Genomic DNA, 25,542 nt, shown 5'->3' with positions numbered 1-25,542 from the left:
ATCACGAGGTCAGGAGATTGGGACCATCCTGGCTAACACGGTGAAACCCCATCTCTACTAAAAACACACAAAAAAATAGCCGGGCGTGGTGGCGGGCACCTGTAGTTCCAGCTACTTGGGAGGCTGAGGCAGGAGAATGGCGTGAACCCGGGAGGCGGAGCTTGCAGTGAGCAGGGATCGCGCCACTGCACTCCAGCCTGGGCGACAGAGCGAGGAGACTCGTCTCAAAAAAATAAAAATAAAAATAAAATAAACAAACTTTATAGACATCCAGAGAACACTAAGAGAATTCTGTTACATTGTATGTATAGAGAGGTGGTTCTGTGAGAAATTTAACCGATGAAAGTATACACAAAAAAGGATTTCCTTTGGTTATTAAATAACCCTGACGCTACCCAAAGCACTGACTTTGCCACCGAATAGCTATTTGGAAATAAATAGGCAATTCTCAGGTATGAAATTTAAACATAACAAAAGAAGCATTCAAAAACTTTTATGGATAGGAACAAAGAATTTAGACTTTTGAGCCATGGGGAACAAGAAACAATCACATATGTGTTGATACAACCACAGCAAAGGAGGTAATTAAGCAACTATTACTACGTGACTATGGGTAATGATAAGAAGCTTTCTAAATAAATGGATCTGTCTGTTCCACCAATGATTTTCCAGAGCTCCTGAAAAATAAATAATTTGCTAATATATAATACTATCAAATGCATTTGGAAAAATAACTTTACACCATGGGAAGGAGAAAGAACATAATAATTCTCAAGTCATTTCCTCATAGGTACACTAGAAAAAAATACCAGCCTTTTTGTCCTATAAGTACAACACATATATAATGAACATGGCAAGAGAAGTACCAAGTATAACACAGCTATTATTAACATCAGCATTTAGCCAATATGAATGCTCTGGAATCACCTAAAAAATTGTTATAAGATTGATACTACAGTTAATAGATATCAAATGGCTTGTAGGGTGTGATATAGCATTGTTAGATGTTTCATAGGCAGTAGACTAGAACCAGTCTACTGGTCGATGAAATTCCTGTGCTCCACCAATGAAAAAATAGATCCAAAGTTGGATACATACTTCCTAATAAAATTTGATGCAAGATGAGCTTTAAATTCACCAGAGAAAGCAATCTTACTGACCAAAATTCAAGGCCCAAAGAGGTAGTAGAGATGTATTAATGCAAAGATTTATATTTTTCAAATACTTGCTTTAAACAACTACTCAAAAGTACAAAGAATCACAAGCAAATATAACAAAATGATAGAATCATGCTTAATGTGAAATTATCATCTACATACAGCCAGTGGAGCATAGAGTTTAGCAAATAACAATGATGTTCAGGCCCCAGGCTAGGGAAGAACACCAAAAGAAACAGTGAATCCTTTGTCTCTTGAAACTTATAATTTGTTCAGGAAGGAAAGAAATTTAAAAAGAAAAACCTAATAGAGAGAAATAATTTTAACATATATTTTATAAAATAATACCTTCACAAACACATATAATCTAGAGTCCATAAATGTCCCAAGATTGATCAGGCAGAAGAAAGTTTGAAAACCAGGATAAATTAAAATATTTCACCTTCTTCCCATGCATACTTTCCCCATACAAGAATAGCTATCTTTAAAATATTTGTTCTGGGTTAGTTTCTTTATGAGAAGAAAAATGGTCACAAAAAGTTGTTGTGAGCTGAAGAAAAATGTCAACGAATATTTCACAGCTTCTCTTATCAAAAAAATGAAACCTAGTTCTCCGCTCCTTGAATCTGGAATTGGCTGTGTAATTTGTTTGACTAATGGAACATTAACAAACAGTATGTAGACAGGGGCTTGAAAAGTACTTGGAACATGTTTACCCTCTCTTGCTGCCTTTGGAACCCAGCTGCCCTGTGAAGCAGCCCAAGTTATGTTGTTGGATGCTGGAGATATGTGGTTTGGTCACTTCATCAGTTTCCGGGCATGTGTTTGAGGCCACCTTGGGAAGAATAGCCAAGAGCAGACCTCCCAGCTGACTGTGGCTATATGCAGGAACTCTGGTTATATCAGAAGAAGAAACACCCAGCTGAACACAGCCTAAACTGACACTTGTTGGGCTCCATAGCCTCAGCTGACTACTTAACCAATACAAATGCATTTCAACGTTTAACAACTGGAACTGCTGTGCCACTGCAGTTAGCACCAAACACAACTGATGAGGCTTCAAAAATAGAAGCATTATTCATAACTTAACTTTCTCATTTAGCTAATTAAAATGTTCTAAATCTTTGTTTACTCAGTTGTTGTAGAAACTGAGATTTGGCTCCTGGCTTTACTGCCTCTTCATTGAAATGGCTGACCCCTAAGGCCCCAAGATACTATGGGGTATCTCATGGTTTAAAAAACCAAGAATTCACAAATGCAGTTGGCAAGCTGTTTACAAGATATCATACATTGATTAAAAGTTTTAAAAGGGAAAAAGAAACTTGTTTATTTCTACAGTATCTACCTAGCATAAGAGATGGCTCCGGGAATAATTGGAAACAACAGTAATAGAATTGGATCAGTTCCCCCAAACCAGCAATCCCAAAGATAAGCAGATAATAAGAAACATAGTAAAAGATTATAGGCTCAGAGCTCAGAAAAAGTAGAGTTTTAAAAAGATTCCAGAAATCTTTCCGGAACTCTGGAAAAGGAGCTGAAAATATGCTTTTAATTGCCATTGGAAAGAAAAAAAATTATTTCCTCCTTCCAACCCAGCCTTTTTCATTAAAATGTTGAAGATAGTCAGACAGAGATTGTTCTTCAAGAACAGGAATTATTATTCTCAGGAATAACTTGCATTATTTCCAAAAACAATTACAATAAAAAAATGTATATTTATTCTCTGTAAAACTCAGTAGTCTATGCAGCTCAATTCTCTTACCAGGAGATAGTATGGTAAGTTTCATCTAAACAGTTTTAAGCTCTTCTAAGAGATCTTCCAATTCCAAGTAGGTAAGAAACAAGTGTGTCCAGGGTTTCCCAATTATTACCTGTGCCTCAGTATTGAATCATCAAGTCAGCAAAAAGTTCAATATTCAATTTAGGACACATAAAGAAAACAAATTGAAGAAGGAAGAGGAGAACGAAGAGGAGAAACAACTGAAGATAAAAACAGTGTCCAGTTGTTAAGTATCCCTTCATGAAATTACTAGGAAACCATTCACAAGCCATACAAAGATTAAGTAATTCAGGACATTATGTTGTCTCAAGGACAAATCAAGCCACTGAGTGATGGTAGAATTAAAAGAGATTAGAGAGCTGAAGGCAAGACCTTTAGCTAAGACAGGGAGAGATAGAGACACATAATTAACCTGATCACCATGAGCCAAATGAAAAAGGTGCACGAGGCCGAGACGGGCGGATCACGAGGTCAGGAGATCGAGACCATCCTGGCTAATATGGTGAAACCCCGTCTCTACTAAAAATACAAAAAACTAGCCGGGCGAGGTGGTGGGCGCCTGTAGTCCCAGCTACTCGGGAGGCTGAGGCAGGAGAATGGCGTAAACCCGGGAGGCAGAGCTTGCAGTGAGCTGAGATCCGGCCACTGCACTCCAGCCTGGGCGACAAAGCGAGACTCCGTCTCAAAAAAAAAAAAAAAAGAAAAAGGTGCACGAGTCTGCTTGCAGTAGAAGAGCAGAAAACAAATAGGAACACGTTGTCATCAGCTGCTCAAGCAACACTTATCATCGAAAACAATTTGCTATATGAACAGGCAAAGCTGAGGTCAACATATAGGTATTACATTATTGATAATACTTACATAATTAATGCTTGTTCAACTACTGAGAACAGCAAATGAATAATTTTCAAAAGTTACTTCACGCCCCACTAGATTTATTATTAATATATTATATTGTAAAAGAATGCAATATCATTTAAACTTAAAATCTCTTTATTTAAAACAACTTTCTCTGGGAAGATAGCCTAGAGAATAGTAAAAAAAAATATTATTTTTATGAAAACATTCATCATAGTTTGATTTAAATAATATAACAGTATAATTTTTAAAAGTAAAGCAATCTAGAAAATATACTGAAATGACCAAGAAAGTATGTACATCAATTGAATAAAATATGATGCAGACACAAAATCACAGCAAAAAGATGAAATAAAAATTAAAAAGCTACGTAACAACAGTTTTGTTAACCACATAGCAATTAAGAGGAATAGTTTTGCTAACTACATAGCAATTATAAAGAGGTAGAATAAAGATGCACAGGGGAAAAGGAGTTAGAGATAATTAGGATAACAAAACATCTCCTTTTCCTCTTTTCTCTATTTTATATATTGAAAACATAATATAGTAATATTATAGTAAAAAAATTAACTTCTTGGGCCTTAATTGCAAGAGTTGAAACTCTTTTTAATTATGATCCCATGCCATCATGGCTACATGTGATCATTATATTACTATATATTATATTTTATTCCTATCATGAGGTAAACATACTTCAATAGTGCTTTTCTAAAAATCTGAAAGCAATCACACAGTATCCACAAAAGCAATGTAGCAAACGATGTACCTACCAGAGAAAGGCAGTGATACTATGCTTGGAGAAAAACACAATTCAAACCTAGATTATTAATACAGTAATCTCCCCCTTAACCTCAGTTTCACTTTTGGTGGCTTCTTTCAGTTACTGTGGTCAACTCTGGTCCAAAAATAGGTGAGTACCATTCAATAAGATATTGTGAGAGACAGAGACCGTATTCACATAACTTTTATTACACTATACTAATTGTTCTATTTTATTATTAGCTATCATTGTTAATCTCTTACTGTGTCTAATTTATCATAGGTTGTATGTATAGGACAAAAACATACTATATAGAAGTTCACTACTATCTGCAGTGTCAGGCATCCACTGGGGGTCCTGGAATGTATCATCCTCAGATACAAGGGAACGTTGTATCTGAACGCTGTATGTTACAATTATAAGGAGGTAGGATAAAGATGAATAGCGAAAAAGGAGTTGGAGAGAATTCAGATAACAAAACACGTTTTTTTTCCTCTTGTCCCTATTTTACATACTAAAAACATAATATAGGAATGTTATAGTAAAAAATATTTAATATAACTTCTTAAGCCTTAATTACAAGAGTTGTTACTCTTTTTCATTATAATCCCATGCTATCATGGCTACATGTGATCACTCTATTACTACATATTATATTACTTTATATCATGAGATAAACATTTTCAATTAGCACTTTTTAAAAAATATAAAAACAATTGCACAGCATCCACAAAAGCCATGAGTAAATAATTTGGTCAGCTTCATCAATATAAAGGCACGATTGAAATACTCCAAGAGCATCTTACAAATTGCTGGAATGCATAGAGCACATCCCATCCCCTTGAGTCTCCAATGTCCTTAAGTAGCCTAAGCCTGGCTAAGGATGAAGCTTATCTTCCACTAGCATGAATACAATTGAAGACTCTGTTTTTTTGGCTGTATATGAGTCTCTTTTAAAATACTTCACGGAGATAACAAGCAATCATTAAGCACTTTATCCACCAAAGAATGAATGTCTTGAATTGTACAAACAACATATGTGGCCAAGACTACAAAAACAGACAACTGCTTCTTCCAAACACTCCATTGCTACCTGATCTCCATTCCAAAAACAGAATAGGAAAAAAAAATTACAACTGTCTACACCTTTCTTCTCTGAGAATCTGACAAATGACAGAAATATGACAAATGCTTTAAGCACAATTATGTTCATAAAACTAGTAGCCATGGATGATGGTAAACTTCTATGACCATGTCTGCCCATCAGCTAACTCTTAGCTAGTTGCATTTACCTCCTAGGCATCCCTGAAAATTAACAAATTATTAAAATGTGCTGATATTAGCAGGCTAATGATAAAAATCATAAGATAATAGGTTTGTGGTACAGCTTCTGGCATAAATACATAAAAGGCAAATTTGCTTTATTCATGATTAATCCAGTTTTGAACTTCTTGCACTTGTTATCTGTTAGTTAGAATACCAAGAATTACCTATAATTAGGACTTGCTTGCATGAATAGCAAAAATTAAAATAAAAATATTATTTTATTTAACAGCAAAACCTCTATACTGATGTACTTCATCCCCAATTTTTTATTTGACCGTACACTACTAATTAACAGCTGGCAACTAGCATGGTTTAAAAGACAGAGCTATGGCATCATTCAACTTGCTAAGAACCTAGACTTTTTTATGAAATTGAATCATTTAAGATGTCTGTACTTTCCATTATATACCCTGGGGTTGTCTCTAATACTGTCCTTGAATACTTGCCATGGAACCATCTTTCTGGTAAAAGTTTTACATAAAATGCTTTTAATACTATTCTATGGAGAGCAACAGGTTTACTTCTTCACAGTAGTCAGGTTTTGATAAATAGTATGACCAGGTTGTAATAAATAGTGAAATAATGTGCTTGAAATTTTTAAAAGACAAAAAAAAAAAAGATTACTGAGAAATTGCTCTAAATAGCCAGTGAAAAGAGGAATTTTGTCTTATGTGTTAATATCTCAGGGGTCAATCTGTACAAATTATTAGTTCCTCCTATTTTTAATGTAAATTTTAATACTTACCTAATCTAAAATCAAGGTTAAAGATATTTAACTTTTATTATTCAAATAGGAACATAAAAAAGTATTTTCTTCTGAAAACATAACTGATATTCTAGGGATATAGACTTTAAAACTGTCAAATTATTTTCACAACATTCACACATAGCCTGTTAGGCTATTTAGTATGCTAAAAAAAACAAAAAACAGGCCTTTAATAGGGTAATATTACATAATATGAATATATTTTAAATATCAGAAATGTAATCTATACAATGAAATACCACATTTCAAAATTACATTTCTAGTTAGGTGTAAAAAATTATAATGTTTGTTATATATTGACAAATTATAGTTGTATATATTTATGGAATATAAAGTAGTGTTAAGATTTTTGAATACAATGTGCAATGATTAAATCAAGCTAATTAACCTGTCCATTACCTAAAATGTTTAACATTTTTGTGATAAGAGCATTTGAAATTTATTCTCTTAACATTACTGAAATGTACAGTACTCAATATTAGCTATATTCACCATGTTGTGGAATTAATCTCAAAAAAAAGTCAAACTCATTCCTCCTATCTGAGCCTTTGTACCCTTTGACTGACATATTTCAAATGTATTTGACATCCATTGAAGAACTTCTGAATGAATCACACAGAACATTTTAATATCCATTAGAAAATCTAAATAAATATATGGCCTTTGGTCTTTTTCAGAAAATGTAAATAAATATATGGCCTTCCATTTTCACTTTCCAGTGTGTAAAAAAATTGTAAGTCATTTCCTTCTTCATATAGTAATAATGAGCAACGCAGTTATTTGTCTAAAAATCTTCAAGTATTAACTGTGTGTCAGCTAATTTTGGTTAACATACATTTTCAAGTTTGCAAATAGACTTCATGAAAAATTGTGAAGAAAAAAATGCCTTCATTTTAAGATAGAAAAACCATGGTTTCATTTGCATTTTTAATATACAGAATGTCATAGTTCTAAAGCACAAGAAATAGTTGCAGTTTGCCAAAGTAAAACTAAATATCCCATACGATAATGGTTTTACAATTAAAGGTATTTCCTTGACAGAGTAGATAGCAATTGAAAAATGCCCAAAGTTAAAGACAATCCAGGATCTGTTTGCTTCTAATGGCTTTAATGAAGCAGAATTGAATCAATGGTTTCACAATGCCAGACAATCATCTTGGTTTTTTTTTTTTTTTTTTTTTTTCTCTTTTCTTCACTGACTCCACCAATTGTTTTGGCTTCCAATAGAAGCAGCTTCAATTAAAGATCATGGTTGTTTGGCTTGAATGAAGACTAAAAGCCAGGGACTCTAATATAAGTCCTGAAATACTCAGAAAACAAACAAGGTGTTTTTTAAAATACATTTCATAGAAGTTCAAGTTGTTCTTAAGAAATTAAAGCTAGTTGGGGACAGCTAAAAATGTTATTACAACTGTATTTCAAATGGTAAAGCCTTAACTTTAACTTAATGTATCAGACATTATCTTGAAAGCAAACGGAAACCTGAGCAAACACCTTTTGAAATCGATCAGTGCAGATAGAAGGCACCTCGGAAAAATCCCTAAAGTTGGCCTCAACTGTCCTAACTTAGCCATGTAATTAACGCAATTCCATTTGGTTTGCCTAGGTAGTAGGAATATCCACAAAAAGAACAAACCTTTCCACATGCATCCAAGAAATAAACTCAGGTTTTTAGTCAAGCCAGAATTTGTAAAGGAATCATCAATGGCACTCAAACCTTTCCCAAATAGAAAGATACAGATGGTTATTATTTAAAAAAAATAAAAAAAAAATTGTGTGGAAAGAAGAACCATGGTCATAGCAAATTACTTTGAAATTAAAAAAAAAAGATTGTTTATTGCTTTACAAATGTTTAATATTTCAGTTAAATCTGCTTCTTTCTTTGAGTTATAGTTTAATCACATGTTAGTGAATAGAAGAAATACATTACAGGAATGAAAAGGAGTAAATACGGTTCATATAATCACCTCTGCTATTTGAAAACACTGAGTATTGTTCTTGCTCATGCAAGAATCATAAAAAATTGGCAAGTTGGATTCAGGCCCATTTACTCTGCAGTTTATACAGAAGCTATTACAGAAAATGAAGCACATAACAGAAACGAGATAGAACTTATAAAAAGGAAGTATTATTAAAGCATGATGCCTGGCAATTCACTCCCCAAGGAGAAAGCAGACCTAGCCACACATACAGATTCTAAAGGGGGAAAAAGGAATCATCATAATAAACAAGAATCCTGCTATCTAGAAAAATGAATATATATCTCAAAAAAATCCTTACATGAACTGTAATTCTCTGAAATTTTAGTACATCTAGAGATTGGGTACATGACACAGCCTAGCCAGCTAGTACAAGCTTAACAAACATCTGTTGAAAGAATAATTAGAAAAGGAAAAGGCGTCTACGCATCTTTTTTATTCTAATTTTAGCCCTGGGTAAGGAACCAACTAACAGCACCTGAATTAAATTTGTCGCTTTCACAATACCATCCAGTTTTATAAATCTGCAAATCGTCATAATAAAGTATTTATTGTCTTTGAATGTCAATCCATCCCATCAGGGCTGAAGTCAGCCACAAAGGAACCAACCTAAAAATAGACTGTGGCGAGTGAGAGGACTGTCGCTTGCCTGCCTCTGTCAGCTCCTCTTGCCAGCAGTGAACGGAAAACTCAGGTGCTGCCTCATTGTGTATAGACATTTCCCCTTAAGCAAATAAACGTTAACAGCCAAAGCATAGCTTCGATAGTCTAAGGAATAATGGAAGAGGCATTTTAAAGTTGCTAAATCAAACCATTTTGCCTAGAAATGGAAATGAGAATGCTGTATCAAACATGTTTGTAAAGCAGACAATAGTCAAAACTGTTTGCCCGTAATTTTCTTGATTCAATTCCTAATAACAACAGTTGCATCAGAGCAGATTTTTGCTATTATACTCCCAGGTTGTTCCACATTGGGGTTGTTTCCACACAGTAATAAAGCATCTGGGTGAAAAATGGAAAAAACACAACTAATCATCCAGCTGTTTCTAAAATCCCAGCTGTTCAGTAATAGGCAGAAAATAGCTAACATAACAACAGAACATAACAGACCCACATTGCAGGTGGTTGTAGAAGCTTTCTGGATATGCACTGGCATGACCTGATTTATAAAATGGGAAGATGTCTACCCGAATCACACATAAAAATCTCTCCCTGAGAAATCTGCAAACAGGGACTGCAAAAGCCTTCCTGATCTGGGCTTTTGTTGATGCAAAGGTGAATAGGATGAGATAAGCTGGAGGGAAAGTGGAAAACCAAACATTTTACATGTCTAGATCTGCAGTTAAAAAACAACAAAAACAAAAACAAACAAACAAACAAACAAACAAACAAAAACTTACATGGGGGAAGAGATTGGAAGGAGATCTCTGGATACTTTATTTTGAACAAGTTTATATTTGGTCTGAAGTTCTATTAGACTCTCCTACCTTGAATTTCGTTCTGAATCTGACAGGGTTGCAGCACAATTTTGACAATTGAGAGACTTTTTGAATCTCTCTTGCAAAGCTTATAAAACAACTACAATTTTTCTTAACCGAAATAAGGAAAAAAAATGTTTCCAACATGTAATTTTCAGTTTGTTTTAGCAATGACGGAAGAATGTATCCCCTTGCTAGACTAGACTGATCTCTAATAGTGATACTATAGACATACAAAAAGGAAATGGTAATTCCTGAACAGAGCTTCTCCCATCCAAAGATTCTGCTTAGTCCCTTGAGTGAGTAAAAATGGTCTCGTGTCACAAGATGATTCACACCTTAAAATACTGTATGCTGCTTCATCCTTATCTATCGAATCTAACCCTTTCTTTCTCCACTGTTTCTCACACTGCCTTGAAACCTGTGAAGTATGTGGATTCTAGTAGTGAAATGACACCTCTTTTCTGTGTGGATGAGAAGCAGCAGCAGCAGCAGCAGCAGCTAAATCAGCAAGGAGCATATGATGGCAGAGTTCTAATTAGGTTGCACAAATTTTATGATTTTTCAATTCCTCTAAGAATTACGCACCAGCAATAACCAACATAAACACAACATTCAGCTCTGTGTTAGTGACATTCATTCTCAGGGCTTCTACTGGTTGCTTACTTCTATCTTAGCTTGAATGTACTGCCATGCTGATATTCTATATTAGAGTAAGGGGGAGAATTCTCTCCCTTTGGAACGTAAATGTCTAAGTGGTAATCTCCTAAAGACGTGAGTCCCTTACTCCAAAGGGAAAGGTGAATCTTATCCTTAATGAGACATATAGTTTTAATTCCCAGCAGCAGTTTTATGGTTTCATATGTCAGTGCCCTCGAAGACGAAGAACAAAGGGAACATTTGGACATATACACATATATACCTACTCTAAGAGATTAATTCACTTTCCTGGATTCTTTGGTTTAACAAAAATTAATAGTTAGTATGACAAAATGAAGCAGTTTTTAGACTGACCTAGCTATTTGCACCATCAAATTAGTGACTTCATTTAGGCATAACTCCTTGTACCTTGCTTACCTCCCTGCTCCTGTCCCTATCTCCCAACTGGCACTGATCCTGTTTATATCTTGTCACTACTCTACGGAAAAAAAAAAAAAAAAAGGAATTTGCTAAATTCTCATTGGCTAGATAAGATCTGGAGGACATGGGTCAAGAGCTCTAATAACACTTCTAGGAACTCAAAAGGAAATCCTATTCCTAATATTCATGCTTTGTCATTTAGATTCTAATATAGTATAGTACATAGCCATTTCTCTGTGTTGTAATTCACATATAATGAGATCAGCTTCTAAACTGATCAACAGCAAATGTTGCAAAGAAAGACTATCAGACAATCTTGTCATCCTCTAATCAATCTGTAGCCAAGTCTTTCACTTAATTTGCTAGAAGATAATGATTATATAAAATCCACCAATTTAATCATGAATGTGAAAAAGACATACACACACAAAAGAAGTAAAGGAGGTACCATTTTCCTCTCAAGAGGAATTCTGAAATGTGACAGGGTTGCAGCAAAATTTTTGAAAGTTGAGAGACTTTTTGAGTCTCTCTTGCAAAGCTTATAAAACTCAGATTTCTCAATAAATCTGAAAAACTGAATCATTATTCTTTGGATACATCTCTCTCCAAATAACTATTGCAATCTCCAAATCTCAAATTAAATTCTTAAATTTTTTGGAAATATTCCTAAAGCTAATAAGATAGTGCAATACTTATAATTTTGAATTGCTTTTTATCAAGTCATTTTAGTATTAGGTAAATAATCCTAAAATTAATATCTTTCCCCAACAGTCATGCCATAATGACACCAACTAGGAATGGCAAGTAAATAAATAAAAATTCTAATGCATTCCCTAGAGATTCCATCACTTCTTGATAGATTTCAGTCCAGTGGGAGCTTCATTAATTATTTCCTTCTCTGCCTGATAGCAAATGAAAGCCTCATTTGGATCATGATCCCTACCAATTGACAGGAGGGAAAAAGGCTCACTCAGATGCTATCAACAACATTAGTATTCTTTAGGGAAATCATCATTCTATTCAGGTACAAGTGCATTAAGTTTATAAATAGAAAAACATGCATCCTCCATGTTAACTAATGTGGCTGCTATCATAGAGAGAGTTCAGGTAATATCACCTTAATCTCCAAGAGATATGCTATTTTCCAACTATTGAATGGTTGTTTGTGTGCCCTCAGAGCCTAAGAAAGATATTGGAACATTCACCAAAAGCAAAAATAACCTGAAACTTTTAATGGGGCAATTGAATCTGAGAGAATTAAGTAATTCACATCAAACAAAAGCTACCACAAAAAATACAGAAAGATAATGGCTTCTAGTAATTCTATTTCTAAAGAGCACACAGTAGTTCTACAGGTCATATAGTCTAGTTTCCATGCTATATGCATCCTTTATATAATGAGAATAATGTGTATTAAAAAAATAAAATCAACATTTTACAATGTTCCATACAGCATAAAAATTAACCCTGTCTTCTGGGAATGAAACTCTATATACCCTTATGGAATGTCTCAGAGCTTAGGACTAGTATTATTGTGGTTATAGGGCACAAAAATCCAACCTAAAGTGTAAAGAAAGGTTTTTTAATCCTCCAGCCTCACCATTTCTCCAAAACACATGCATTTTCCTACTAATGAGAATTATACACTTTTACTTCACTTTGAGAAGTCTCTTTCAATATCTCAGATCATTCATTTTGCTTATATTTGTTGGCAGAATGTAAAATACATAATATATGTTAACATATGAATATATTATACATTCATATAATTATTTTGAAACAAATATAATTCTTAGACTTAGCACTGACACAGCTTTTGTTGATATCCACAGGGACTATTTATTTAACTGCTTTGACTGATTTAAGAGGTAACTGGCCCCTCAACAGCCAATAGCTTAAGTAGCTGTGAATAAAAATGCCTTCAGGCTCTTTGACTTTGAAATAGCCCTTGATGTACAGAATCATGAGAAACAATCCAAGTACATTTCCACATAATACTAATGAATACTAATTACTGGGAAAAACACCAGCATATCTTCCATATTTATTAGTCATTCCTAATAGGTACTATTAAAACCACTGCTAAGGTAGGTTGGCATTTCTATCATTTTCACTGAAAATGTTAACCTATATATTCATGGGGCAGGTTATATCTGTTTTATGTCCTCCATCACAACAGTCACCTCTTGGCTATCTCTGCTAATGGTGAAGAGTTAGGACCAATGTTACCCTAAAATCCTGCATAATTAGTTCTAGTGCATGTAACAGTTTGAACAACAGATTTGGCTTCCCACTTAGGTTTTGCTTGGCTTTCTAGTTCTAGTGTTTTTGTTGTTTCTTTGTACCGGATTGTTTTATCTTTTTATAATTTTACCTTTTCTGGACTGATTGTTTAACACAAGACAACAGGCTTCTGAACCTGAGTAAAGCCAGCCTCAGGTGAGAAACCAACTACGGATAACCTACAAACCAGATTGCTTGCAGGTAGGAAGCAAGAATGGACTATTTGTGGATCAACTACCAAAATCATTTAGTTCCTGGCACCCTGGATGCAAAAATCTCCTTCCAAGACACCAGCGACAACAAATGGACCAAAAAGCTGAACCTTAAGTCAGCGACACTACCTCCAGTGAATCTGGGAATATGCTTTTCAAGATGACAGCACGACTTCATATTCAGCACATTATTTGCCTTATACATTTATTCCTGTCCCACAGGCCTGAAAGGGGGATGCTTGCATCTCATTTAGAGCCACTGCTCATTAAATATGTGCCATGTTTTTAAGCAACCAACTTATGCCCTGGGATTAATTTATTTATCCATAAATAAGGTGACCATATTTTCTAAACCTCAAAATGGGGCCATATGGTCTGATATGTATTAGCATACTTTTATGAAGAAGACACTGTGAGAAATTGGGACTGCTATGGAAACAAAACCAAGCCAGAAATAAAACTCATATCACAGTCCTAATCTTAATTTACTTTTCAGAAGTACATATTCCCATTTATTACAAAAAATAACTCTTCCTCCTTCAATATTAAACAAAACCACTCCAACAACCTTCTTCTCAAATAGGAATACTGATTTCCATACTAGAAAGTAGCGTGCTGTCTTCTAACCTGCAACGGCTACATTGGTCTGGAAGATCCTGTGCCTAGAGTCAAGTTTCTTTATAGGCAGGAAAACCAAAAGGTACCTTATATTCACATCAAATGTCCCTTGAAAAATTCAGAATGACTTTTGGGTCAAGGAGATTTCCTGGAACAGGCCCTTTTGTCACTGAATGATACCCCGTAATCATTTTAAACTGTATCAATAAAAACACATACACACACATAAAGAAGGATGTTACACTGTTTCCTGCACATGAGCACATCACCACAGGTTCATTTTAAAAATGTGAAGTGAATCTAGGTGTAGTTCTCACTTTCCCTAGCAATAGCTGTAATGTTAGTACTAAAGGCTCATCCAAACCATGAATATTAACAACAACGAAGAGCACAATTTCTGATTTGTTGGAAAGTAGGGGGGCTACTGTTTGGGATTCCAATGTGATTAAAAATAATTTTCCATTGGTTAATATTGACTTTTTTAAAATGGGAAAATATGTATCTTAGTTCAGAGTATTTTCTTTACATATTTCTTATTCATATATTGGGTTCTATTTCAACACATGCTTAATGAAAAAATTTTCAGGAAGCTTCAGTGATCCTGTTTAAAACAAACTTGACAAAGCATGCAGTAGCACTTGTGAAACACTACATGTGTTTAAGCATAAAATGAGTTCCCTCACACAGGTCAAAATACTGTTTACAGACAAGACTGCATGATAACAAAGCAAGACATCAAAATGTTTACTTACCAATTTTCACCATATGAATTCAACTGAGGACTGAAGAGTTATTTTTCATTAAATGAATCCCTTCCCTTTAGAAGTTGTTAGAATAACAGCTTCAAAATACATCCTATTCATTCAGCTTAGTCTACATTCGAAAAAACTCAAACACCTGTTCTGCGGTTAACCTAACAGTGAGATTTTTATTTTTATTTATTTATTTTTGCTCCTATTACTTACTAAAAAAATCCAAGCTGATATGACTTGAATGGTACTTAGAAAATATCAAGCTAGTCTGACATTTCTTTTACTCCACAGTAGAATTGCAGTACTAAAATGAAACAAGTAATAATGTAGCCCAATACCCCAGTGTTAGCTACACACACACACACACACACACACACACACTCCTGAGGATCAAGGAGATAAACGATTTGCCCACGATTAACAAGCCAGCTCTCTTGACTCCCTAGACCAGCTGTCATTCCTCTAGCACCCACTGGCTCCCTTTCACAGAAATTCAAAAGGACTATTTATTCCTCCTTTCTTCCCCATAACTGTTATGCATAACAGTTTCCTTTCCAAGCATTTGCAAGAGAGAACAATGCATCCACCCTTGAAAAGACTCTGATTAGGATGACCCTCAAAGAGTGTGCTTTTGGTAACATCTATTATCATCTGAAAAGCAATAAAAGGATCCTAGATCCCAAGAATTAGGATCTCTAAAGAAGGTCACTTCCCTTTTATCTTACAACCAAATGTGTATAGTGGCCTCTAAGATACAGTTTCCTAAATTAGTTACAAATACGTCCTGAAAGCATATTCATTAGTATACATTTTTTACAAATGGTTCTAAAGCACTTTGACTAGTTTCAACTATGAAAAATGTTATGAATTCACAACTGCACTAGATGTCCTCACTTCATAAATTATCTTATAAGAGAAGTGTTCCATATAGAAGTACCCCCATACAAGTCTTGAGGGCTTAAAAGCTTCCTTCTCAGTGTGGGATCAAGATCCAGATACCCTAAAATAAATGCATCTTGCAGGGCGAAAGAAACCATGGGTTTAGTAAGATGACCTAATAATATTTGGTTTGAAAGCTCATGTCTGTCACTTCTTGACCTTCTCATCCTGGAAAAAACAAAAAAAAAGCCATGTGCAATAAAGGTAAGCCCCAAATGACTACATTTCCTGGATTCTCAGAATTATCAATATAAGATCTTTTGTCAATCAAATTTAATATAACTTTCAGATTTAAAAGGAGGTATTATAGAAACAATGAAATACAGTACATTTCCCTTCCAAACATAACCAAATCATTGTCATTGCTATTACAGAAAGTTTAATAAACATCCCTTATATACTGAACAGCCCTTAAATTATTTTGAGATATAATCTGACCTAGTTGGCTATATTGTAAGATACATGGTCTGTTGTTCACAGAGTCAACTTTCTATGCTATAGCATGCCTGAATCTATCAGCAATAGACTATCTTGTGTCTGCATATCAACTTCTTGTAAGGACTGCAGAGTTAAAGCAATTACCCATAATTTTTACAATATCCTAATGAAGTAGATGTATGCTTCTGGGTTCTAAATCCCTTTTTCTCCCAGAGGAAGATTAAACAATTTAGAAATAACATCAGGCATTTGTATGGAACTCAACATTTCAGATGTTTTGCATGTTCTCATTTGTTTGGCATAACTCTGTAATGTAACATGCTTCATTTGCCCTCTTTTTTACCAATCATGAAATTTGAGTACAGAGATGTTAAGTGATTTTTCCAAATGAATTATAACCAGTCCAAATAGCCTTACTCCTAGTCTGACGCTTGTTACGTTTTTGCCCCAAATCCAAAATGTATTAAAACACTATCTTTTAAATCTTATTGTAAGATGGTATTTTATTTTATCATTCTCTATTGTCTTCTATTGATCTTTGTTCTTCACAATCAAAAATGTGTTCTAGAAAAGTGTTTCTCTACAAGTGGTGGAGAAAGTGTGGAGAGGGGATGCAGTTTTACTTTTAACCCTAATGTTGAATTTACTTTGAATTTCAAATACCATTAAAGGAGAGGTAGGATTTATGTAATTATGAAATGATGGCCTGGATTTTAAAAAGCTTGAGAAAGGCTATTTTAGGTCTGTTTGTTTGTTTGTTTGTCTTTAGCTCACAGTTACCAGAGTTCACTATGTGCCAAAATAGTGTATGCAGTGTTGCTTGTTTTGTTTTCCCCCCTCCCCCACCAACCAGAGCCCAAGACAATCATTTTATAAAGAATAGAAGTTAAATAAACATTGTGGAAAAAGGCCTCTTATGCATTCCGAGTTTTCTAACCTATAACTAGTGATGATTTAATAGTGCAAGGCTGATCACTAGTTGTTATCTCACATTCTAGAATGCTTTGTCATGAGTTAAATGCAGTTATATGTGTCATAAATTCCTTTAATAAAGATGATGGTGGTGATGTTGAAACGAAATGTTTGACACAATTCTTCCTTATATCCGTTTTAGCAAATATAACGTAAAAATCTGAGGTTAATCCCCAAATTCTGTTCTTATATAACTGCACAAAAAAATAAACTTAATAAATCTAGCGTTTATGTTTCACATTTAATAGAAAATTTTTAAGCCATAATCACTGTAGCTGCTTGGCATCTTATTTCTTCAAGAATTCTTTCAGTGCATGCATTAACTTTGGTTAAATTATTCTGGAGTTAAAAGGCAGAAGAATATATAAAATAGTATGATTTCAGAAGCATCATTGTAACAGACCAATTTCAAAAGATTCAGTTGCTAAATTTTACTTCATAATTCCTTTGTCAATCAGTTATTTAGGTTTTAAAAGAGAAGAGAATCATGTGATGTTATCTGCATGGTCATTAGTCTCACACAATGAAAAGAAAACAATAAAGTAAGACTAAAGAAATCATTCTTCCAATGATTGTCATTGAACTGTTACATTGGTAAACATTCACAGTATGAAGTCTCTCTCAATCTCCAGCATATAAAGTAGTGCAAAGAAAAAAAAAATCCAGTCCTGTTACCTGCAAACAAAACTTATTACATATTCTCCAATTTCACTTATTCTATGTTACACATTTGCTGTTAAATCTTCCCAAAATTAATAACAAAATATAATCAATTTCTAAAGGCCCTTGCAGCCTTTTTAAAAGTTAATTTCCAGTTAAAAATAAACTTTAATTAAATCCAAGATAAAATTGTGACCTATATTCTATTAAATAATTTACTTTCTTTTTTCTCTACACAGTATTTCTTACAATTTTTAAAAAAACACCTACTGAATCCAAAGACATATTATATGCTGTTAAAGCACTGATAAATGACTGCTCAGATTCATTAGTTCTTACATAGTAAATACTTCAAAATGCCAACTTTTCCCATCACTGCACAATTACTAACATTGACAATTTACTTCACACACACACATACGCACACACACGCACACACTCTCTCTCTCTCCATCTTTACTGTCAACATCTTTTCCAGTTAATGTGCAAAATTCTTGCATTCTAATAAAAATATAAAGATAGATTTGCTCCTATTTAAGCCTCCCTCTTCTCGAAGATGTATCATTTATTTGATATGTAATACAAGTTTAGTAACAATTATGCCATGTATAACCATTAAATAGTGTACTACTGTATGCATTGGATCATTTGCATATTTCATTTTCATAACTGCACTCTCTATGCATAAATATATTTGGAGATGCTGAGAGGGGGGCAGTGGCAGGTGGAGAAAGAGATTCACACATCAGTCTCCACAGCCTTTGCATTAGAACAGTTGTTTTTATCTGTCTCACTGTCATCCCCCTTTCCCTGACACTTCTCCTCCTTTGCACACAGAGATTCCTTAACTCCTTCTTCCATTTCTAGATACTCTGACTTGTCCCCCAGGGAAGAAGAAGTAGAGCTCCGAAATTTCTTGAGCAAATTAGAGGGGAGGTATGGGCAACTGACTGCATTCTGCGTTAGCTGTGTCTGTTCCTCATTTTCAGTCTCTCTGTGGTAGAAATAGTTAAAGTTAGAGACAATCACTGGCACTGGCAAAGCAATGGTTAATACACCAGCAATGGCACACAGGGACCCAACAATCTTGCCCCCCACAGTGATGGGCTTCATGTCCCCATAGCCCACAGTTGTCATGGTCACCACAGCCCACCAAAATGCATCTGGGATGCTTTGGAAATGGGTAGTAGGTTCATCCGCCTCTGCAAAATACACAGCGCTGGAAAAGAGGATGACCCCAATGAAGAGGAAGAAGATCAGAAGGCCCAGTTCCCGCATGCTGGCTCTGAGGGTGTGGCCCAGGATCTGCAGGCCTTTGGAGTGCCTGGAGAGTTTGAAGATCCGGAATACTCGGACCAGACGAATGATTCTGAGGATGGCAAAGGACATGGCCTGCTGCTGCTGACCATTGCCACCCCCCTGTTGCTGGGCCAGGTCAGTGCCCAGTGTGATGAAGTAAGGCAAAATGGAGACAATGTCAATGATGTTCATGATGTTTTTGAAGAAGAGTGCTTGGCTGGGACAAGCAAAGCAGCGAACCACAAACTCAAAGGAAAACCATACAATACAGACTGTTTCCACGATGAAGAAGGGGTCATTGAATATTGTGTGCCCTGAGTTCTCTGGGTGGGGTGCTGAAGTGTCATTCAACAACCCACCGTGCCCACCAGCACTCAGTGCCATGACGAGATCCCGGTCGTCCCTAAACTCAGGCAAGGTTTCCAGGCAAAAGATGACAATGGAGATTAAGATGACCAGGACAGACACAATGGCTATGCCCCTTGCAGGACTGGAGCTCTCTGGATATTCAAAGAGGAGCCAAATCTGCTTTTTAAATTCATTCTCAGGGAGGGCCCTGTCCTCCTCCTCTCTCACAAAGCCCTCGTCCTCCCGAAACTTCAACAGGGCCTCCTCCCCCAATTGATAGAACTTCACCTCCTCAGTGAAGATATCAAAGGGGACATTGACTGGCCTCTTCAGGCGGCCTCCTGATTGGTAATAATATAAGATGGCATCAAAGCTGGGGCGGTTCCTATCAAAAAAATACTCATTGCGCAAAGGGTCAAAGTACTGAGTCCTCTTTTCAGGGTCTCCCAACAAAGTCTCTGGAAACTGGGCCAGAGTTTTCATCTGGGTCTCAAAGCGTAAGCCTGACACATTTATCACCACCCGTTCACAACAGTCACTGTAGCGGACTGAACTGTAGCCACCACCGCCCTCATCCTGAGGCAGCAGGTCCGTGTAGGAACACTCATCCCCATAGTCATCTTCACTATAGTAAAACCTTCCCTCCTCTTCTTCCTCCTCCTCCTCCTCCTCGTCTTCCTCCTCCTCACTCAGCTCCCTCAGGATCTTCTCCTCAGAACCACTGGGCATCAGGTCAGAGCAATGAGAGAAGCTGCTCTGCCGTTGGTGGGCTTTCTTCTTCTCAAGCCGCTGTCGCCTCCTCCTCCGGCTACCCCGGCTGCTCTGAGGGTCATGGGAGGTGCAGGCCCCACATGACTGGTGGTGGTGGTGGGAGCCACCAGAACCCCCGCTACCTTCAACAGCAGCTGTGGCCGCTGCAACAGCAGCTGCTGCAGCTGCCCTGGAGTGAGCAAGCCTCTCCCGCTCCCGGGCCCTGGCCTGGGCAGCATAACCATAAGGCATGTGACTGTTGCACCCTGAGCTCTCCGCACTCACCATTGCAACCTCCATGGTGGTGGTTTTCGGAAATGGCTGGTTCCAGTTGTAGAAGAAGAAGAAAGAAAAATAGGGCAGCTTCTTTTCTCACCAAATTAAGGTAAGTTTGGAACCCTTAAGCAGATTGCTTGGAAGACTAAGGATATTTTCAGTCCAACTTTGCATTTTCTGTTTTTAAATCAGCACGCCCCATGCTCCCTCTTCTCAGGGATTCAACATTGCTCTCCAGAGCTTGGCTGGTCGAGATAAATAGCCTAGCACTCTCAAGACTAAGAAGTCCGAAAATGCTGGAGTGTCTCAGACACCTATGTTTTGGGGGTAGATGTTGAGATTTGGAAATATGTCTGGGATGTGGTTAGTGATGATGCTGCAAGATTCAAAGGCAGCAAGTGTCTGACAGCCAGAAGTTGTGCCTAGAAAATGAAATACATTTTTCTGCCATGGAAATTGGCCAATGCTCAGTCCATTAAATTTAAAAAAAATGCAAATAAGCCTTTACTGTTAGCACTTGCCTTCTAGTGATGGCTCGAACCATAATAAGATGTGGTTTGAAGTATGTCCAGCCATTTCTACTCAAAGTCTATCAGGACGATTCTGCAGGCTCTCCTTTTAAGTTCATCAAAGGCTTCCTGGACCCAGGTACGATGCCAAACCATAGATAGAGGCAAAGACCCTGGGAGGTAGAGAAGGTGCTAGATGAGGTGTCAGCAGAAGCAAAACCAGCTCTGAGGTCTCCATAGAAATCAAGGAAATGCAGAGCATTCTTCAGCCAAAATCATGCAGAAGAAGCACTTCACCTGAAAAAGGATTGGAAACAAGCATAGGAGAAAAGTAAAAAGGAAACAAATCATAAAGAGCAAAGTGAGTATTTCTCTTCATATACACATCCTTCTCTTTCTTCAAGAAAGTCACATAACACACCAAACACCCATACATTTTCAAGAGTATGGGGCACACTATTCTCACTCACTAAACATCATTCTTTCCTTCTTCTTCAGATATTATTTCAGCTCAGTTTATTTTTATGGTAACTCAATTATTTTTCCTCTCTCCACTCATGGCTCACATGGCTCTTGCTTCTATCTTCCCCTTCACCAATGCCAGGTCTTAATTCTCACTGTCACTCTCTTCATCCCACAAAAATAATGCTGTGATTTTACAGCTGCTTCCATCATTCATCTATTTCAAGGCAATTTTTAAAATTTCCACTCATAAAGTGTTTCTGAATTAAGTGCCCTTCCACTCCTCTCTATCTTGACTCAGGATTGGGGAAGTCGGAAAAAAGAAAAAAACAACAACAACAGTATTCTTATTCTTTATGCAGGCAGCACCACTTGAATGCACTTCAGTCACCTCATCTATAAAGTACAAATAATAACACAACCTCCCCCATCTCATGTTTGTAAGGACTAAATGAGATAATGGATGTTGATAGAATATCACAGTGCCTTTTACCTAATGAATGACAATAAACACTAGCAGTTATGAATAACGTGACAGCAACCTACGTTTTTATTGTCTGTCTACACAGCTCCAAGTGTTTGTGTCCTTAGGCCACTAACTAAAGTAGGGGAAGATGGGACATGAGGACATACAGTACATCCTGAGACTCACCAGTGGCCGTCGTTAAGTTGGCACTGCCTGGCTCCCTACCGCATGTCCCCATTGTTTTTCTGTTCCCCTGAATCCTGAACACTCTCTACCACCCACAGGCTAGGAACTAATGCCAGTTTCCACATCTCTAATAACCATCTTCTCTCCTTGGCGGTCGCTCCATGTTCACCTCAATGGTTCCTCCTCCACTCTGCTCAAGGTGCTATCTCTTATTTTTTAAAATGTCAGTTTGTGTGGACTTCATTCTTAGCCTATCATACTTACCCCCACTTCAATAAAATCCACATCCCTAACATCCCTCGTCCTCTCTCTCTCTCTCTCTCTGCCCACTTTTATTTACAATCTCCCACTTCCGAATTGCATGTCCCTTGCAGTTCCAATCTGCTCCCTCTGTCACCTGTTATTCCTGGCCCTTCTTCTTCCTTAGTTTGCTCTCCCAAGATCCAGGTAATTCATCTCCTCAGCCAGGTCCTATAAAAGCCCCCATCCAAATCTCCCGTCTCCTCTTGATTTTTCCATGTACTCTGTTCAACAGGACTTCCAAGAATGCAGGGAGTAACCCAGAGAACTGGAGAGAATGATGATAGTCAGAATTCAGGGCATCTACCAGCTTCTATTACTGGAAGCACTTGGAAAGCATAAGAGAAATGGCTTTCTGAAGCCATTAACAGGATTCAGCTCTTGACCACCTGCTGCTCCTTGCTGATCCTGTCAGCCTAGCAGCCTAAACACACTGAATTTTATGAAGTGACAAGCATGGAAGTGGCAAACAGAGGTCTTCCCAATCATACACCCCTTCCCAATCATACACATTTTCCTAGGGCAAGGAGGGCATTTGATTGCAACACAAACTCCAGAGAATACACCACTGAGGGCCTCTCACATGCCATCTCCCTTCTTTGCCTTACTCCTAACATCATCTCATACTCTGAAATGTTTACCCCCAAGGAGTTACTAAATCCCTACTTACAAAACCATCCTGGGGTGACATTCACCGTGGAGTGTCAGGCCAACATCCTTTCAAGACTGGTACAGACCAAATAGCCTGAGAGTTTGCTCAGTTTCTTCCCCAACTCCCCCAAAACAATTATAATTTCAATGAAGCCCCAGTGTAACCCAAGTTCCTGTATAGTTGAGTACTACACACACCTGCCCTCCCACCCAACTGACTCCCAGAAGGTCATAAATTAGAGAGTCTTCTAATTCACCATCAGCTCTTCGGGAGTTCTAGAACTGCCCTCTTTCTGCTCTACACCAAATAATTTCACATTTATTTATTTATTTGGGATTATTTGTCTTTGTTTATCTAACTCCCTCCTCCACCCTACAAGTAGCAAATTGCCTTCCTTTTAATCATCTACTAGTTATTTCACTATCCCTGATCTAGAAAAGGAGAGAGAAAGAAAAAGAAGAGAAAAGAAAAATCATTCCTCCCAGCAAATCAGACTGGTTTAAAATCTCTCTTCTTTCTCAGGGTACTCTTGTTAGTAGAATCTATTCAAGCCAATTTCCAGGAGCCTTTATGATATAGATCTTTGCAGAGGAATTTGTCTTCTTCTTTAACACCATTAAACTAATAGGATTTTGCAGACTACCTATTCCCCAATCCCGGCGCCCCCAAACAACAGCCAAGCATCCCACCCCTCCTCCTCTCACCCCTCCAACAACAAGGCTGTTCGTCTCTCAGTGCTAATTCCTGCAACTGTGTCAGTGTCAGGGTGGTACCCGAACCTTAGAGAGAGAGAGATAGAGAGAGAGAGAGAGAGAGAAGAAAAATTGAGAGAGGGAATCAGAGAAGCCAATACCGTGAGAAATATACACTTCAACGCACGCCATTTATGCAGCCCCTATGTATGTTGCTCAAATGCTCGGAAAATGCACGCAAATCCAAACGTTGGGAGAGGCAGCAATTCAGACTCGTTCACCGGCTGTTAACCGGTGCGGCTGGAAGGAGGTGAAACGATGCTAAATCTTAACCCCCCTCTCGTTGGGAAACGACATCTTTAATCGCGCCGTCGCCTCCAGACCTCGGTTCCCGCTCCAGCACGTTAAGCAGGGCGCACTCACCGCATCCCCGGGGTTGGGAAAATAACAACTGTTGGCCCCCTGGAGCGCCGCGCAGCATCCGCACCTCCCTTCTCCCACCTCCTGGTTTATTTTTAACCGCCTTCCATTCATGCCCTTCTGTCACATTCCCGATATTATTTATCCCTCAAATGTCCACTGTTTCTTAACAGCCAAAAGAAGAAGGTGGAGGAAATATTTAAAAAAAAAAAAAAAAAAAAAGGTATCATACTTACCGTTCCCCGGCGGGGCGAAAAATAAAAATAAAGAAAATCCACCGGCTGGCTTGTTTTTCCCCCTCAAGCTGCAACAGCTGGAGGAGGGGAAGAATGATCTTGGGTGAGGGGGGTGGTAAAAGGAATCACTCGGGTTTGGCAGGTGGAGGGTCCAAATATCCACGGAACAAGTTCTGTTGCCTGGCCCGGGGGGTGCACAGGGTTCTCGCGGCTGGAGTCTGGGGGTGGGGGTCGGGGCTGCCCCAGAGAAGACCCCAAGGCTCCTGGTTCCTCTGGAGTTCAGCACAGGAGGGATTGCCTGGGAAAGGAAGTCAAGGTTCCTCCGAAAAGAAACAAAATCCTAGACAGCAGCGATCACTTGTTAAGCCCGAATTCCTCCTCCAACATCCATCCCTCTCTGGCTCTCGCTGGCTGCGGGAGCAGCACACGCCTCCCCTGGCCGCGAACGCGCGCCGGGCGGGGGCGGGGCCAGGGCCGAGCCGAGGGTGTGGCGTTCGCGACGGTCGCCAGGGGCGCCTCCTGGCGCGGCGGGGCGGGCGCAGTCACGACGCCGCGACTCCCCGCACCCCGGCTGGGCCCCCCGACTCCCAGGATCTGGGATCAATTCCAGGAGTCTTTGGCTCTGGTCCCCAGAGGCGAGGAGCAAATCCTGGAGAAGTGTCCCCGTTGGGGCCGGAATAGGGGTTTCGACGGCAGCGCGGGAGTCCCCAGAGGGCTTGGGAGTGGGGAGCTCCAATGCGAGGTGCAGTTCCGAAAATGGGGTCCTTTGGGACATCTCCTCTCCCTAACTTGCTTTCTCTATATCTCCCCTCTAGCCCCGTCTTCTTTTCCCCACCCCACCCCCTCCCAAAGCGGGTTTGTTGGGTTGGGAGGTGGGTGCATCTCCGG

The 25,542-nt window shown here is 37.9% G+C and overlaps 1 protein-coding gene across 2 annotated transcripts; it reads right to left on the bottom strand.

Moving 5' to 3' along the window:
• Window positions 1–7,803: 7,803 nt before the first annotated feature.
• On the bottom strand, window positions 7,804–25,105 carry LOC105471475 (potassium voltage-gated channel subfamily A member 4). 2 transcript variants are annotated; one of them, XM_011723951.2, is made up of 2 exons: window positions 24,655–25,105; window positions 7,804–21,537 (listed from the first exon to the last, which is right to left on the bottom strand). In XM_011723951.2, the coding sequence occupies exon 2, from the start codon at window positions 20,753–20,755 to the stop codon at window positions 18,797–18,799; it is 1,959 nt and encodes a 652-aa protein (XP_011722253.2). In that variant the 5' UTR covers window positions 20,756–21,537; window positions 24,655–25,105; the 3' UTR covers window positions 7,804–18,796. The 2 variants fall into 2 exon arrangements, with proteins under 2 accessions (XP_011722253.2, XP_011722254.2); XM_011723952.3 differs by lacking the exon at window positions 24,655–25,105 and adding an exon at window positions 24,160–24,598.
• Window positions 25,106–25,542: the final 437 nt, after the last annotated feature.

Source organism: Macaca nemestrina, chromosome 12 (genome assembly GCF_043159975.1).
Source record: "Macaca nemestrina isolate mMacNem1 chromosome 12, mMacNem.hap1, whole genome shotgun sequence".
Taxonomy (NCBI): Eukaryota; Metazoa; Chordata; class Mammalia; order Primates; family Cercopithecidae; genus Macaca; species Macaca nemestrina.
The sequence above is the reverse complement of the archived record's forward strand: the minus strand, read 5'-3'. Positions and strand labels throughout refer to the sequence as shown.